Source organism: Phalacrocorax aristotelis, chromosome W, assembly GCF_949628215.1.
Source record: "Phalacrocorax aristotelis chromosome W, bGulAri2.1, whole genome shotgun sequence".
Taxonomy (NCBI): Eukaryota; Metazoa; Chordata; class Aves; order Suliformes; family Phalacrocoracidae; genus Phalacrocorax; species Phalacrocorax aristotelis.
In genome coordinates, this window is record NC_134310.1 from 10,831,991 (window position 1) to 10,848,307 (window position 16,317).

Sequence of the window (16,317 nt, forward strand, 5' to 3'; positions counted from 1 at the left end):
GTGAATCCTTGCTGACTACTGATTATTTTCTTATCATTCATGTGCTGGGAAATGGTTGCTAGGATTAGTTGCTCCATCACCTTCCTAGGAACTGAGGTGAAGCTGACTGGCCTGTAGTTCCCTGGGTCCTTCTCCTTGAAGACAGGAATGTTTTTTGCTTTCCTCCAGTCCTTGGCCACCTCTCCTAATCACCATGATCATTCAAAGATTATCGAGAGCAGCCTCACAATGACAGACAGCTCCCTCAGCACTCATGGGTGCATCCTATCAGGGCCCATTAGGATAAGGTCTTTCTAATATTATACTACCTCTGTAAATGAAGCTTCTGTGATGCTTGTACTTAGTTAAGCTTTCTAGGAGGCTTAGTGTGGTTAGTTCTTTTTAAGCTTTGCTTAAAAATTTTAAGAAATAGATATAGTTTATATCAGCATATATTTTCAATGATATTACTTATCTTTCAGTGTTACTATTTCCAGTAATTCTGTTTCACTGAATATTTCATCTGTATTTTGGATTATTTTGTGATTATATTGGATTGTATTTTTTCAGTTAAGTCTTATTTTGAAAGTAGAAGTCATGTAAGGTTTCAGAAAGGCAAGTCAGGGGATCAGCCTAGCCAAGGAAGATGAGGTTGCTGTAATATTTTTTTAGACTGAAGAGGTGATGCATATGTTGTGAAAGCTGATGCAGATGATTCTGCAGTGATTGAGCCAGCATATGAAGGAGATACTGGTTTAGAGAGAAAAGGATAGATGATGAAAGTGTTGAGAAAATGTCAGGAATTTTAAAGGAATTGAATGTGTAGGGTAAGGAAAAGGAAGAATAAAGATGTGAATCTAGTATACCACTAGGAAATGTGATGAAAAATGTGGGTAAGATAGGTGCTTTTCCACTGCAGGAAAAGAAGGGGCTATCAGGCATTAAAACAATCTCTGACGAAAGAGAATGGTTTTGCTCCAAAAAATCAACTGTATATATTATATATTTGCTTAAATTTGAAATTTGAATTTATGTACACAGGCTTTAGGAGCAGACTACTTTAGGTAAAGATGAAAAATTCAGAAGAAATAAGATATTTTAAAAAATCCTTTCCTGTAGTTGGGGGGGGATAATTTCTCAATGTCTAAATTATTTTCTGCTAAAATAAATCTTTTCTTTGAATATAACTATGGCTTTCATGGTGCGCCAAATGATGAAGAAAAAAAAGTCCTTAATGAAAAACTAATATACCGTTCTGAGTGTAGTGGCAGTGGTTTCACAGGTATTTTCAAGCCACACAGCCATTATCATTTTTAGCACCTTGAATGGTGAAAGGAGAAACCTATACATGTACAAGTAAAAAGTAGCAAAAGTAAGGCGCAAAAGTGAGGAACATAATTAAATGCCATTTAACATCCTGCAGAATTTTTCTTAGTCTTATATGTATCCTCAAATATGACCTTCCATTCATGTATCATTCCTGTTTTCACATGCACTCTTAAGTATGTGGTAGCAAGCTTATAAGGATTTTAAATTAATCTCACTGACCTTATGGTTTATGTCATGCAATACAGAAGAATTTGAAGAGTAAAATTCAAAACAAGTGTCTTAATAAATTTTAGAAGATATATCCATGCATCAGAAGTTGCACAGAACAAATCTTCCTATTCAACATAGACTATGACCATAGCATGCAGAAATAATTCTGTCATTAAACTGGACATACACACTTTTGCTAATCAACATTGGAGCTTAATGCAAAATCAGATTTAACATATGAAAAATATAGTCATGAACTTATATCAGTAATTTATCTAAATATCAACATTACAGCATGTGCTGCTTTCCAAAAGTATTCCAGACTAATTAATGTATTAAGATGTTTTTTTCTCTGAGAACAGAAAGCTTTGCATTTTACTTTTTTTAGGTGCTACACTTGATAATATTTTTTTAGATTTTTTAAAATTTTAAATGGGGTTTATAAATCCTTACTTATTTTACCCTAGTATTTTTCTCTTAACCTTATGAGAACTTTTAATGCAAACACTTCTATCTAACATCAAAATTCTGTACATAGTTTTATCCTGCCTTAATGATAAGAGACATATTTTTTGAATTTGAGAAATTATAGTTCAAGAATACTGTTAAGGGATGGCATGCCAATGTCAGTTTATGTAATGGTTCATATGGGAAATCAGCAAATTGCTGATTTTTCTATTTAACCCTCAAAGAGAGTACATCTCGTTACTGCTGACTGCCAGAAACATCTGTTTTTATGTCACACTTGAAAAGTCTCATTCAAAGTAATTTGGATTTTTTCAGAATTAAGGTTTTCATTGTCATGGTTTAGCCGGCAGCTCAGCCCCACACAGTCGCTCGCTCACTCCCCCACCAGTAGATGGGAAAGAGAATCAGAAGGGTAACGCTTGCGGGTTGGGATAAGAACAGTTTAATAATTAAAATTAAAAGAAACAACAGTAGAAATGCAATGTAAAGGAGAACAAAGAGAGGCGTGAAACCCGGGGGGGGGGGAAGGAGAGGGGAGGGGAACGAATCTCCAAAACAAACTGCACTCGACGAAACGATGCACCAGCTCACCACCCGACGCCTCGCCTCCCCCAAGCCGCAAACTGCCCCCCCTTAATATACTGGTCATGGTGTCACATGGTATGGAATGAACATCCCATTGGCTAGTCAGGGTCAGCCACCCGTGCGGTGGTCCTGCCCCTCTCAGCCTCCCGCCACATGGCAGAGCGTGGGAAGCTGGAAAGGTAGCCAACCCCCCCACACACACAGGGAGGAGAATTAACCCCTTCTCAGCCAAAAACAGCACATTCTCCAACCCTTATTCCATACCATTTACACCATGCCCAGGTGCCATACAATCCAGTACAACCTTACCAACCACCTCCCCTCCCCTTCCCATCCTTTGACATAATACACAGACATCGTTCCCTTAGTCTATGGACCTTCCCTGTAAAATGTCCATTAAAATGTCCATTGAGTTCACCCAGTGCATGACTCTGGGCCCCATCTGTCATATCAGTCTTTCAGGGTGGGAGAGATGGTGTGTGTGGCGTTGGGTTGCTGCATACCAAGTCAGTCATCGTTCCATCACTGCTACACTTTGGTTGTTTCATCAAAGTTAATCTTCCATGGGTTGGGAGGCTCGTACTCTGATATCATTGATACAACACAGAGGTGACACACAATATTATATAGCAGTTTGCATTGTGCCATTCAGTTCATTGGCTGTTTTCACCCGAAATCAAATCCTCTTGAGGCAGACATTGGATTTCTCCATCCTCCCGCGTCACCCACCAAGTGCACCCAGGTCCTCGAGCAAAAGCAATCCCACCAATGGGTTTACTTTGCCCGCAGCAGGAAGAACCCAAACTGTTTTCCCCAGCATATTTTTTACGTGCACTACAGGGACTCTATCCCCTTCCACAGTATGGAGCATTTCTGACTGGGCAGGGCCAACTAGGTTGGCAGATCCCCTCGTGTTGACTAACCAGGTGGCTTTGCTAAATGTGTATCCCAGTGCTTGAATGTTCCACCCCACATTGCTCTCAGCATAGTTTTTAACAGTCCATTGTACCGTTCAATTTTCCCAGAGGCTGGTGCGTGACAGGGGATGTGATACACCCACTCAATACCATGCTCTTTGGCCCAGATGTCTATGAGGTTATTTTGGAAATGAGTCCCATTGACTCAATTCTCTCTGGGGTGCCATGTCACCACAGGACTTGCTTTTCAAGACCCAGGATAGTGTTCCGGGCAGTGGCATGGGGCAGGGGATATGTTTCCAGCCAGCCAGTCGTTGTTTCTACCATTGTAAGCACATGGCGCTTGCCTTGGCGGGTTTGTGGGAGTGTGATATAGTCAATTTGCCAGGCCTCCCCATATTTATATTTCAGCCATCATCCTCCATACCACAGAGGTTTTACCTGCTTGGCTTGCTTGCTGCAGCGCATGTTTCACAATCATGGATAACCTGTGCAATAATATCCATGGTCAAGTCCACCCCTCGATCACGATCCCATCTGTATGTTGAATCTCTCCCTTGATGGCCTGAGGTGTCATGGGCCCACCGAGCTAGAAATAATTCACCCTTATGTTGCCAGTCCAGATCCACCTCAGCCACTTCAATCTTGGCAGCCTGATCTACCTGCTGGTTGTTCCGATGTTCTTCAGTGGCCCGACTCTTGGGGACGTGAGCATCCACATGACGTACCTTTACAAGCAGTTTCTCTACCCAGGCAGCAATATCTTGCCACAATGTGGCAGCCCAGATGGGTTTGCCTCTGCGCTGCCAGTTGCTTTGCTTCCACTGCTGTAACCAGCCCCACAAGGCATTTGCCACCATCCAGGAGTCAGTATAGAGATAGAGCACTGGCCACTTTTCCCGTTCAGGGATGTCTAAGGCCAGCTGGATGGCCTTTACCTCTGCAAACTGGCTCGATTCACCTTCTCCTTCAGCAGTTTCTGCTACTTGTCGTGTAGGACTTCCATACAGCAGCCTTCCATCTCCGATGCTTTCCCACAAGGTGAGAGGACCAATCAGTGAACAGGGCATATTGCTTCTCCTTTTCTGGCAGTTTGTTATAGAGTGGGGCTTCTTCAGCACATGTCACCTCCTCTGGTGATATTCCAAAATCTTTGCCTTCTGGCCAGTCCATAATCACTTCCAAGATTCCTGGGGTTTCCTATTCGAGCCTGCTGGGTGATCAGTGGAACCCATTTACTCTATGTTGCATGTTGTGTAGAGGGGATGTTTCCCCTGAACATCCAGCACTGTATAGTTGGGGCACCATGAGCAACTGTGCCTCAGTACCAACCACTTCTGAAGCAGCTCGAACCCCTTCATATGCTACCAATATCTCTTCAGTTGGAGTATAGCGGGCTTCGGACCCTCTGTATCCACGAGTCCAAAACCCTAGGGGTCGACCTCGGGTCTCCCCATATGCTTTCTGCCAGAGGCTCCAGGTAGGGCCATTCTCCCTGGGTGCGGCGTAGAGCATATTTTTTACATCTTGTCCTGCCCGGACTGGCCCAAGGCCTACTACGTGAACTATCTTCTGTTTAATCTCTTCAAAGTCTTGTTGTTGGTCAGGGCCCCATTTGAAATAATTCTTTTTCCAGGTCACTTGATAGAGAGGGAATATGACCAGACTATAATTTGGAATATGCATTCTCTAAAAACCCACAATGCCCAAGAAAGCCTGTGTTTCCTTTTTGCTAGTTGGTGGAGACATGTCTACTATTTTGATGATCACATCCATTGGGATCTGACGATGTTCATCTTGCCATTTGATTCCTAAGAACTGGATCTCTTGTGCAGGTCCCGTCACCTTACTTTGTTTTATGGCAAAACCAGCTTTCAGAAGGATTCAGACTCTTTTCTCTCCTTTCTCAAAAACTTCTTCTGCTGTGTTGCCCTACACGATGATGTCATCAATGTATTGAAGGTGTTCTGGAGTTTCTCCCTGTTCCAGTGTATTATGGATCAGTCCATGGCAAATGGTAGGGCTGTGTTTCCACCCCTGGGGCAGTCGATTCCAGGTGTACTGGACGCCCCACCAAGTAAAAGCAAACTGTGGCCTGCACTCTGCTGCCAGAGGGATTGAGAAGAATGCATTAGTGATATCAATTGTGGCATACCACTTGGCTGCCTTGGACTCCAATTCGTATTGAAGTTCTAGCATGCCCGGCACAGCAGCACTCAACGGTGGAGTGACTTCATTCAGGCCACGAGTCTACTGTTAGCCTCCACTCTGTATTAGACTTCCGGACTGGCCATATGGGACTGTTAAAGGGTGAGTGGGTCTTACTGATCACTCCTTGGCTCCTCAGTTGGTGAATGAGCTCATCGATGGGGATCAGAGAGTCTTGGTTGGTGCGCTATTACCGCCGATGCACTGTTGTAGTGATCAGCACCTCTTGTTCTTTGACCCTCAGCAACCCCACAACGGAAGGGTCCTTTGAGAGGCCAGGCAGGGTAGACAGCTGTTTAATTCTCTCCGTCTCCAAGTCAGCCACTCCAAAAGCCCACTTGTACCCTTTTGGGTCCTTGAAATACCCTCTCCTGAGGTAGTCTATGCCAAGGATGCACGGAGCCTCTGGGCCAGTCACAATAGGGTGCTTTTGCCACTCATTCCCCGTTAGTCTCACTTCAGCCTCCAATACAGTTAGCTCTTGGGATCCCCCTGTCACTCCAGCAATACGGATGGGTTCTGCCCCTATATAGTTTGATGGCATTAAGGTGTACTGTACACCGGTGTCCACTAAAGCTTTATACTCCTGTGGATCAGGCGTGCTAGGCCATCGGATCCACACAGTTCAGTAAGCCCAGTTGTCCCTTTCCTCCACCTGGCTGGAGGCAGGGCCCCTCTAGTCTTGATCATGGCATTCACAACTCACTTCCTGTAAATGTGAATCAAGAGTCTCTCTAATATGCTTAGAAATAAAATCAGCACTTCTACTCCTGTGTCTGGGGATCTTCTCACTGGAAACTGGAGCAGCAGCTTTCCTGGAAGAGCCTGCCTGAGTGACTGTTCTTCCTTGCAGTTCACGCTCTCGTGCCTCTAGTGTCGAGGTAGGCTTGCCATCCCACCTCATCATGTCCTCTCCATGGTCACGCAGGTAGAACCATAGGGTGGCCCGTGGTGTGTATCCCCTTCTTTGAGCCAAAGGATGCATATTCCTTAACAGCTGAGACACTACTCTGTCGAGGTGGGGAGTAGGTCATATATTCTTTGAGTTGCTGGAACTCTCAAGATAGCTTCTCCACAGCAGAGACGAGCAAGGAAGATATATTTGTTTCATAATCCCTGAGTCTGTCAATCACTTCCACCACTGCTGGTCTCTCATCATATTTCCAGGACATTACTGCCAATGAGTTTGCATGCGAAGGTGGTAGGCTCCGTACAAACTTCCGCCACATGGGTCGTGTGTACTGGGCTTCATCTGGATCTTTGGATGACTGTTGATCATCCAGGTCACCATAAATCACCTCAAGCACAGCTAATTCCCTTAGATACTGGATGCCTTTCTCCATGGTTGTCTATTTTCCTGGGCGATATGTAACATCTTCTTTAAAGGGATACCTTTCCTTCACTCCAGACAGGAGTCACCTCCAGAGGCTGAGGGCTTGGGTCCCTTTTCTAATTGCTTTGTCAAGGCCCCCTTCCATAGAAAGGGAACCCAGTTTTTTGGCTTCTTTTCCCTCTAATTCCAGGCTACTGGCCCCATTATCCCAGCATTGGAGCAGCCAGGTGACAATGAGCTCGCCTGAACGATGGCTGAAATCTTTTCACATATCTCACAATTCACTCAAGGACAGAGATTGGGTGGTCTCCCTTTCATTTATGACTTCTTCCTCCTCTCCTTGTGACGGCCCTGTTTTTTCATCGTCCCTATCTGAACGAGTTGACGTCTGCTTCCAATATTTCGTCTTGTGTATGGGGGCAACTGATACTGTCACAGGCTGATTCTCTGAGCCAGCTCCACTACTTGTTGTGGGGTTTTGAGTGTCCGCAGTGCCAGTCACTTTGCCTTTCAATCCAGAGACCTTCTCTTCCGCTTGGGAGCACTGAAAGCTGTTGAGCAGGGCTCGGTACGCATGGGCCAGGCCCCAGCACGTTGCAGTTATCTGTTTCTCTCTGGAGTTCCCAGGGTAACAACATACTTCGTCCAAATATTCTACTAGTTTTTCAGGATTCTGCACTTGTGCAGGGGTGAAACTCCAAAACACTGGGGGTGCCTACTGCCCTAGGTATTTGCCCATGCTATCCCACATGCCCTGCCACTCGTAACTATCAAGCCTTGGGGCAGATTTCTGGGTAATATTCTTAGTGTTGCTTAGTCAAAACCAAAACAACATGCCCAAAAACTAACAATAAGTGCACCTTAACCACCCAAGGATGTTCAAGATACAAAAAGGCGGTTGTAATAGAGGCAGAGACATCGTAGAACGAAGTTGCAAAGGTACTATTCTGTATTTCCTCCATATAAAATCTCTCAGAGGAGGCGGCGTAATTGCTAATTGCCTCAACAAGGTGGTATCCAAAGTACAGTATTGGTTTCAGCAAAAACCCCAAATACCAGATAAAACTGAAAACGAGTGTTTGCATAACAAATCTTGTAGGCAAAACGTTACTAATCACAGCAGAACACAGCAGACTAAACAAACCAACACCAATCTTTAACACCAACTGCAAAAACCATAACATGGTGTTGTGACCAGCAGCTGTTATTATCTCCAACCTTTGAGCCCCACGTTGGGCGCCAAAAAGACTGTCGTGGTTTAGCCGGCAGCTCAACCCCACACAGTCGCTCGCTCACTCCCGCATTGGTAGATGGGGGAGAGCATCAGAAGGGTAACGCTCGTGGGTTGAGATAAGAACAGTTTAATAAAATTAAAAGAAACAACAACAAAAATGCAATGTAAAGGAGAAGAACGAGAGGTATGAAACACGGGGGGGGAAGGGAGTGGGGTGGGGTAACGAACCGCCAAAACAAACTGCACGCGACACAGCCACTTACCACCCGCCAACCCGACGGTGTGTCTCCCCCAAGCCGCAAACTGCCCTCCCTTAATATACTCGTCATGGTGTCACATGGTATGGAATGAACATCCCATTGGCCAGTCAGGGTCAGCCACCCCTGCTGTGGCCCTGCCCCTCCCAGGAGAGCATGGGAAGCTGGAAAGGTAGCCAACCCCCCCCCCCCCCCCGGGAGGAGAATTAACCCCTTCTCATACAAAACCAGCACATCATATAAATTTTTCCTTAGGTATCTTGGTTTAACCCCAGCCAGCAACTAAGCACCATGCATGTGCTCATTCAGTCCGTCCCCCCCCCCAGCGGGATGGGGGAAGAGAATTGGAAGTGTAAAAGTGAGAAAACTCATGGGTTGAGATAAAAACAGTTTAATAACTAAAGAAGCAATAATAAAACAATAATAATAAATTGTAGGGAAAAGAGGAAAAAATAAAAAAGAGAGACCAAAATAAAACCTTGGAAAGAGAAGTGATACCAATGAAAACAATTGCTTACCACCAGCTGACTGATGCTCAGCCAGTCCCCAAGCAGCAGGCTCCCACCAACCTTCCCCCAAATTTTATTGCTAAATGTGATGTAATCTGGTACGGAATATCCCTTTGGTCAGTTGGGGTCAGCTGTCCCAGCTGTGTCCCCTCCCAACTTCTTGTGTATCCCCTCCCAACTTCTTGTGTATCCCCAGCCTACTTGCTGCCAGGGTTGTGTGAGAAGCAGAAAAGGCCTTGACTCTGTGTAAGCTCTGTTCAGCAATAAGTAAAACACCCCTGTATTATCAACACTGTTTCCAGCACAAATCCAAAACATACCCGTATATAAACTTCTATGAACAAATGTAACTCTATCCCAGCCAAAACCAGTACATTAGGTTAACAATGAAGTTTAGAATCTCATTTTGAAGTTAATGGTGGGAAAGTAGGAGTAGGAATTTTATAGAATGTAGTGAGGATGATGAAGGTTTTCTAACTAAAATGTTCTTAAAGAGCTTTTGTAGATGATGCATCACATGCATGAGACCTAGACTCTTCTAGGATTATACTTAATTTTTTAGGACCTACTCTGGCAGGTCAAAGGTTGCCTGTTAATAGCATATGTAAGTCATGATTTAGAGGCTTGTATTGTATAGAGTTAAATTGGGGAAAAAAAACCCCAACAACCCAGAAAAGCAGCATATAGATGACCAAATGAAGTTTTCTTCCTTACTAAATATAATTCCTAAGCTTGGTGTGAAGCATGCAGTTCTTGTTCTTGTGCTTTCCAGATGGTTTTGTCTTTGGCATTGAAAATACCCATACTCTCAAGGGCACGCATCTCCAATGTTAGTACTCCACTTAGCATATTACAGACTTGAAGCACAATATTACATTCTCTATTATTTAGTAATTGTGAGAACAGGGATGTCCCATGACTGAGAGTATTGTTTAGAAACCATTAGATGCACTGAAGCACTAGTCATTCTTTTTATAAGGTAAATTAACCTGAATTTCTGGTGTTCTTATTTACAGGTACAGCAAGTACAGACTGTGCAACAAGTACAGCATGTCTACCCAGCCCAGGTTCAGTATGTGGAGGGAAGTGACACAGTCTACACAAATGGAACTATGTAAGTTGGTTAGTGATCAAAATTAGAATGTTTGCTGAAATATGAAGTTAAATGCACGTGCTTTTAATGACATCATATGGGCTACTGTATTTTAAGTAACAAAGAAAATGAACAAAAACTTTATTTTTTGTCTTTTTATATCATTATTTGGGTGAAAACAAGTTGAATTCACATCACTTGAGTTAATCTAAAATGACTTCAGGTAATTGTTGCAGTTGGACATAGTGTGAAGCTATGCAGCATTTTGTTGTTTGGGGAAAAAGTTAAGTTTATGGACAAGTTTTAAGTTAGGCTGATAGGAAGGATTATCTACATTTGTCATAACATGATCGTCTGTGTAATAAAGAAGTCTTCATGTGGGCCTCCTATTCTTCTAGTTGAGATTCTACTCGCAATTTCCTAAATTTCTGAGGCAGCTGCAGTCATTACTTACAGAAAACAATTATGTAATTTCTTTACTGTATTTAGCGCAATGAGATACATATTTAATTTTTTTGTGAAGGAAGGAAGGGAGAGGAACGAGAATATGTCCTTTTGCTTCTCTCTTAGACTCTTCTATTTCCTGTGCTTTTCTTGCTTCAGTGAACATGCTTTTCTGCCATCAAGTTCCTTTCTCCTATGTGCAAACTTAAAATCATAGAATAAGTCAAAAGAGACCTCTGGAGGTTATATGGTACAACCCCCCCGCACACAGAGTAGGGCTAACTTTGAAATTGCTCAGGGAGGACCATCCCTCCTTCTTTTTCCAGTTACCTCTAAATATATCCCCTTGACACTTTTGATGTGTTATAAGGTTAAGGAAGAAGCAAAAGGCATGTAAAAAACTTGTTTGGTGCCAGGAAATATGTATTTATTGATGATAATCCAGCATTGACACAAAAGTCAACAATGCTATTGGGTTCAGAGACTGATGTTAACACATCAGCATCCTCTCCACTGGCATATTTTGCCAAATTCGTTCTTCAGTTAACCTTTTACTACACACTCTCCTGTTGCCTGATTTTCTTTGCTCTTATAACATCTAATCAATCTTCTGTCCTAAATGGGTATGTTAAGATGTGCTTATTATTAAGAATGACCAATGTGTCCTTGTTTAAGATGCTGTAAAAGCTGAAAGTCACTCATAACATTGTTAAACTGTAATCAAAGATTGAAAATTTCTATGTAGAATGCCTTATCGGGCTAACTTGTTTTTGAAAAATGTCAGCCAAAGACATTGAACTGTTGAGACAAAATGAAACATATTTCTTCATCCATGCTTGTATAAGTTTATCTTTTAAAAGCTCTAATACTTCTACTCTTTCAGTTATGGGCAGTGATGTTGGGAGTGTGTGGTTTATTACAGTTCATAAAATTTTGCCTGAGTTTATAGCTCAAATATATTAAGCAGAGGATTATGTTTGGTTTGCCCTATTTATATGTTAAATGCTCCAAAGACCAATGGATGTGCTCCAGGTGGTCCTAAATGGGGCATCTCCTTGCAGCTGCTCATTCTGCTATTAATTATATCAACTCTGGGTTCTAGTACTTAATCTATGAACAAAGAGTCTATTCCATATACAGGACCTAACATATATGGTTGAAGGAAGCTATCCTATTAAAACAGAGAAAGGAGTAAGTACTAAATCTGTGGTGGGAATGGAAAATGTTCTGTGACCATTAACATAGATATTCTTTCATTCTCCTTTTATGGACATGTGCTAGCCTGATTCTAACACAACCTTCAAGCCCTCCCAAGAGATCATTTACACATAAAACCAGCAACTAGTCAGTGAGGAGGAAAGGAAAACATGAGTTGGCTGGTTAAGAAGACTGGAACTGTGATCTAGTAAGCAGGAAAGGGTTCTGGTCTTAGATAAAGAGCTGGTGGAAGTGACTGGAAAGGCAAAAACCAAGAACCAGTGGGTGGAAAGAAGAAAGTATGGTGGCAGACATACAAATCTAACAAAGAGCCAAAATGCATGGTTGTCTGAGAAAAAGAACTTTAAAAAACAAAACAAAAATAAAACCACTGACTGGATAAACAGCCCAGAAAAGTTGTCTCCATACAGGAGATGATGCCTATATGATATTCCTGATATAACTGCTAAGGATTTAATTTGTAGATAGTATCTTAAAAGGAGATGGAAAGAGGAGCTGGCCAACACAACATAACTTGTAGTGCTATTTCATCCACCACTAAACTGTATTTTAGTATGGTTGATAATTTACCATAGAAAAATTTAGGTTGTAAGGGACGTACAGAGGTGATCTAGTCCAACCCTCTGATCAGAGCAGGTCTAATTAGATCAGGTTGCTCAGGGACTTGTCCCATCAAGTCACGTACACCTCCAAGGATAGAGGTTCCACACCCTTTCTGAGCAACCTGTTCCTGTATTTGACCAACCTCATGGAAAAAAGTATTTTCCTAATATCTAATCAGAACTTCCCATATTACAACTTGTGTTCATTGCCTCATGTACTATTGCTGTGCACCTCTGAGAAGTGTCTGGCTCTATCTTCTCTGTACCTTCCCATCATGTAGTTGTAGAGAGCAAAAAGGTATTTCCCTGAACCTTCTCTTTTCCAAGCGGAACAGGCCTAATTCTCTCAGCCTCTCCTCATATGTCATGTTCTCCAGCCCCCTGACCATCTTTGGTGGTCCTCTGCTGGACTTGCTCCAGTATGTCCATGTCTCTCTTGTACCGGGGAGCCCAAAACTGGACACAGGACTCCAGATACAGTCTCACCTGTGCTAAACAGAGGGTAAGGATCACTGCCCTCACCCTGCTGGCTACACTCTTGGTAATACAGCACAGGATGCATTTGTCCTTTGCTGCATGGACCAGTTGATGGGAAGAAGAAAGTACGGTGGTAGACACACAAATCTAACAGAGCCATAATGCTGCTGGCTCTTGTTTTCCACCACAACCCCCAGGTTCTTCTCTGAAAAGTTGCTTTGTAGACAGTCAGCCTCCCAGTCTATATAGCTGCATGGGGTTATTACATCCCAGATGCAAGACTTGGCATTTATCCATGTTAAACTTCATGAGGATCCCATCAATCCATTTCTCTGGCCTTTTCAGGTCCCTCTGACCTCCAGCGTATTGAGCGCCTGCCCCCGCCCCCCGCCCTCCCCCCCCATTTGGTGTCATCTGTAAACTTGATGAGAGTGCATTCTGTCCCATCATCCAGGTCACTAATGAAGATCTTAAACAGCATTGGTCCCAGTACTGATTCCTGAGAGACCCCACTAGTTACTGGCCCACAGCTGGACTTTGCACCACAGATCACAACTCCTTGAGCCCAGCAGTCTAGGTGGTTTTCCACCCACCTGATCGTTCACTTATCCAGCCCATATCTCAGCAGTTTGGTGATAAGGAGATTATGGGAGACTGTGTCAAAAGCCTTTCTTCAGTCAAGATATACAACATCCACTGCCTCCTCTTGTCCACGGTGCCAGTCACCTTGTCATAAAAAGCAATGAGTTTGGTCAGGCATGATTTGCCCTTGGTAAATCCCTGTTGGCTGCTCCCAATCACCTTCTTGTCCTTCATGTATTTACAAATAGCTTCCAGGAGGATTTGTTCCATAAACTTTCTAGGGACTGAGGTGAGGCTGATTGGCCTGTAGTTTCCGGTATCCTCCTTTTTTGTCCTTGAAGATGGGTGTGATATGACTTTTTCCAGCCATCATGACCTTCCTACAGTTGCTGTGACCTTTTGATGATGATAGAGAGCTGCCTTGCAATGACATCAGTCAGCTCCTTCAGCACCCTTGGATGTTCCCCAGCACCCTGGCCCCATGGGCTTGTGTACATCTAGAAGGCTTAAGTGCTTCTTAATTGCATCTTCCTAGCTAGGGGAGTGTTGCCGTACGCTTCTGTTGGAGAACTTATCTTGGGCCGCACATCTCCGGGACACAGGGCTCTACCCACCCTGGGGACAGTGATGCAGACATCAGTATGATGGATGCAAAATGTCCGTTTATTTAGCTGTGTCACACGCTTATATAACTCTTGCGCTTCCTGTTCTTGCCACTCCTATGGGGAGGAGTCTATCTTTCCGTCACAGCGCGTGATATTCCGGTCGCCGATCCCTGTCTATTTCCCTATAGGGGAGACTGATTTTTAGCAAGCTCTAGCAGTTCTAACAGCCTCTGTCAACTGTTCTTGGTTAAAGAGGGCACTGAGCTTTTGTTCCAGCTGACTCCTGATTAGGGACAGTCAAGCACCCTTTCAGCAAATACTAGGGAGTGGCCTATATAAGTGTCAGCCTAGAGCACAATGAACAGAGTCAGCAATTTTTAGTGAGTGGGATCTAGTAACTACTCAGGACATTGTATCCTCAACAATGGTGGGGACCATGTGTCACAATCCACTGTTGGGTTGAACAATTTGGCAGAGGTTAACACCCTTGCTTTCCAACTGACCTCAGATAATTCTGGGAGGTTGGGGGCGGCTGGGCTTAACTTCTGATTGACTCCAATGTTTTATCATGAGTAGGTTCCTTTTACATTCTCAGAAACAGAATTAAGACTCAAAACGGAGTCAAGTGCCAAGTCACTTTATTTGGCCAACAACAACTATGCAAGAGAAAAGGAGAGAAGGAGAGAGTTGCGATAGCTACCACCACGGACCTGTGGCATCCCATCAGTCCGATGTATCTTCAGATCTGGTGGAAGAGTGTTGTTATTTCTTCTTCCTTCTTCCCTTCCTCCTGGTCTCTGCCGGTTTCACCTTTTATAGCATTGTTCTTGGAACTGTTTTGCATACCCACGCCTCTCATTCGGTGATGGAGATGTATGCCCAGTACCGTCACTAGAGGGTTTAGAGGGTCTGACCCCCCATATGTGGTCAGTCGGCCATAGCCCGGGCGCATGCACAGAGGACTAGGGCTATGCTCTGAGGGAACAGGATCCATATGTATTCCTGTCAGTTAGAACTTCAGTGGTGATGAGGTTTCAGTGGTCAAATTGTCCTGGTTGCTGTAGTGATGAGATTTCAGCGTTTAAACTGTCCTGCTCGGTTGCCGTGGTGGTTAAAACTCTCCTGCCAACAATGTTGAGACAAGTTTCTAGTCCCTTACACCATGCACCTGGGGACATGGTCCCCAGCACCTGTTAGAGCAACTGTCACTGGAATGTCAGAGGCTTTGGCCTAGATGGAGCTCCAGAAGGAAGAAACTTTCTGAAATGCCTGTATACCAACGCACGCAGCACAGGGAATAAACAGGAGGGACTAGAGGTCCGTGTGCGGTCACAGGGCCATGATCTCATTGCAGTCACAGAGACATGGTGGGATAGCTCGCATGACTGGAATGTGGTCATGGATGGCTACAGGCTTTTCAGGAAAGACAGGCCAGCAAGGCGAGGTGGGGGAGTTGCTCTTTATGTGAGGGAGCAACTGGAATGCATCGAGATCTGCCTTTGAGTGGAAGGAGAACAAGTTGAGAGCTTGTGGGTAAAAATTAAGGGACAGCCAAATAGGGGCGACACTGTTGTGGGCATTTGCTACAGGCCACCTGATCAGGAAGAGGTAGTTGATGAAGCCTTCTGCAGACAGCTGGAAGTAGCCTTGCAATCGCAGGCCCTGGTCCTCATGGGGGACTTCAACCGCCCTGATATTTGCTGGAAAAGCAACACGGCGAGCCACGCACGATTCAGAAGGCTCCTGCAGGGCATTGAGGACAACTTTTTGATGCAAGTGGTGGAGGAGCCAACGAGGCGAGATGTGCTGCTGGACCTTATACTAATGAACAAGGAATGGCTGGTTGAGGATGTGAGAGTTGGGGGTAGCCTTGGCTGCAGTGACCGTGCAGTGGAGTTCAGGATCCTGTGTGGTAGAGAAGCAGGGCAACAAGTCGGATTACAACCAAGGACATCAGGAGAGCCAACTTTGGCCTCTTCAAAGACCTGCTTGGAGGAATCCCATGGGCTAGGGCTCTAGAAGGCAGAGGGGTCCAAGAGAGCTGGTCAGTATTCAAGGACCACTTCCTCCGAGCTCAAGATCGGTGCATCCCTAGGAGGAAGAAGTCAGGCAGAGGAGCCAGGAGACATGCATGGATGAGCAAAGAGCTTCTAGAGAAACTCAAATGGAAGAGGGAGGTTCACAGTATGTGGAAAAAGGGACTGGCCACTTGGGAGGAATATAGGAATGTTGTCAGGGTATGCAGAGATGTGACGAGGAAGGCCAAG

At 44.2% G+C, this 16,317-nt stretch overlaps 1 protein-coding gene across 1 annotated transcript in view; it reads left to right on the plus strand.

The window, feature by feature from the left end:
- The window catches only part of LOC142049488 (transcription factor RFX3-like), a 257,779-nt gene that overhangs the window by 76,678 nt on the left and 164,784 nt on the right, over window positions 1-16,317 (plus strand). The window contains exon 3 of the mRNA XM_075077249.1: window positions 10,046-10,143. Within this exon, the coding sequence (XP_074933350.1) occupies window positions 10,046-10,143 (98 nt within the window). The remainder of the gene's footprint in view (window positions 1-10,045; window positions 10,144-16,317) is intronic.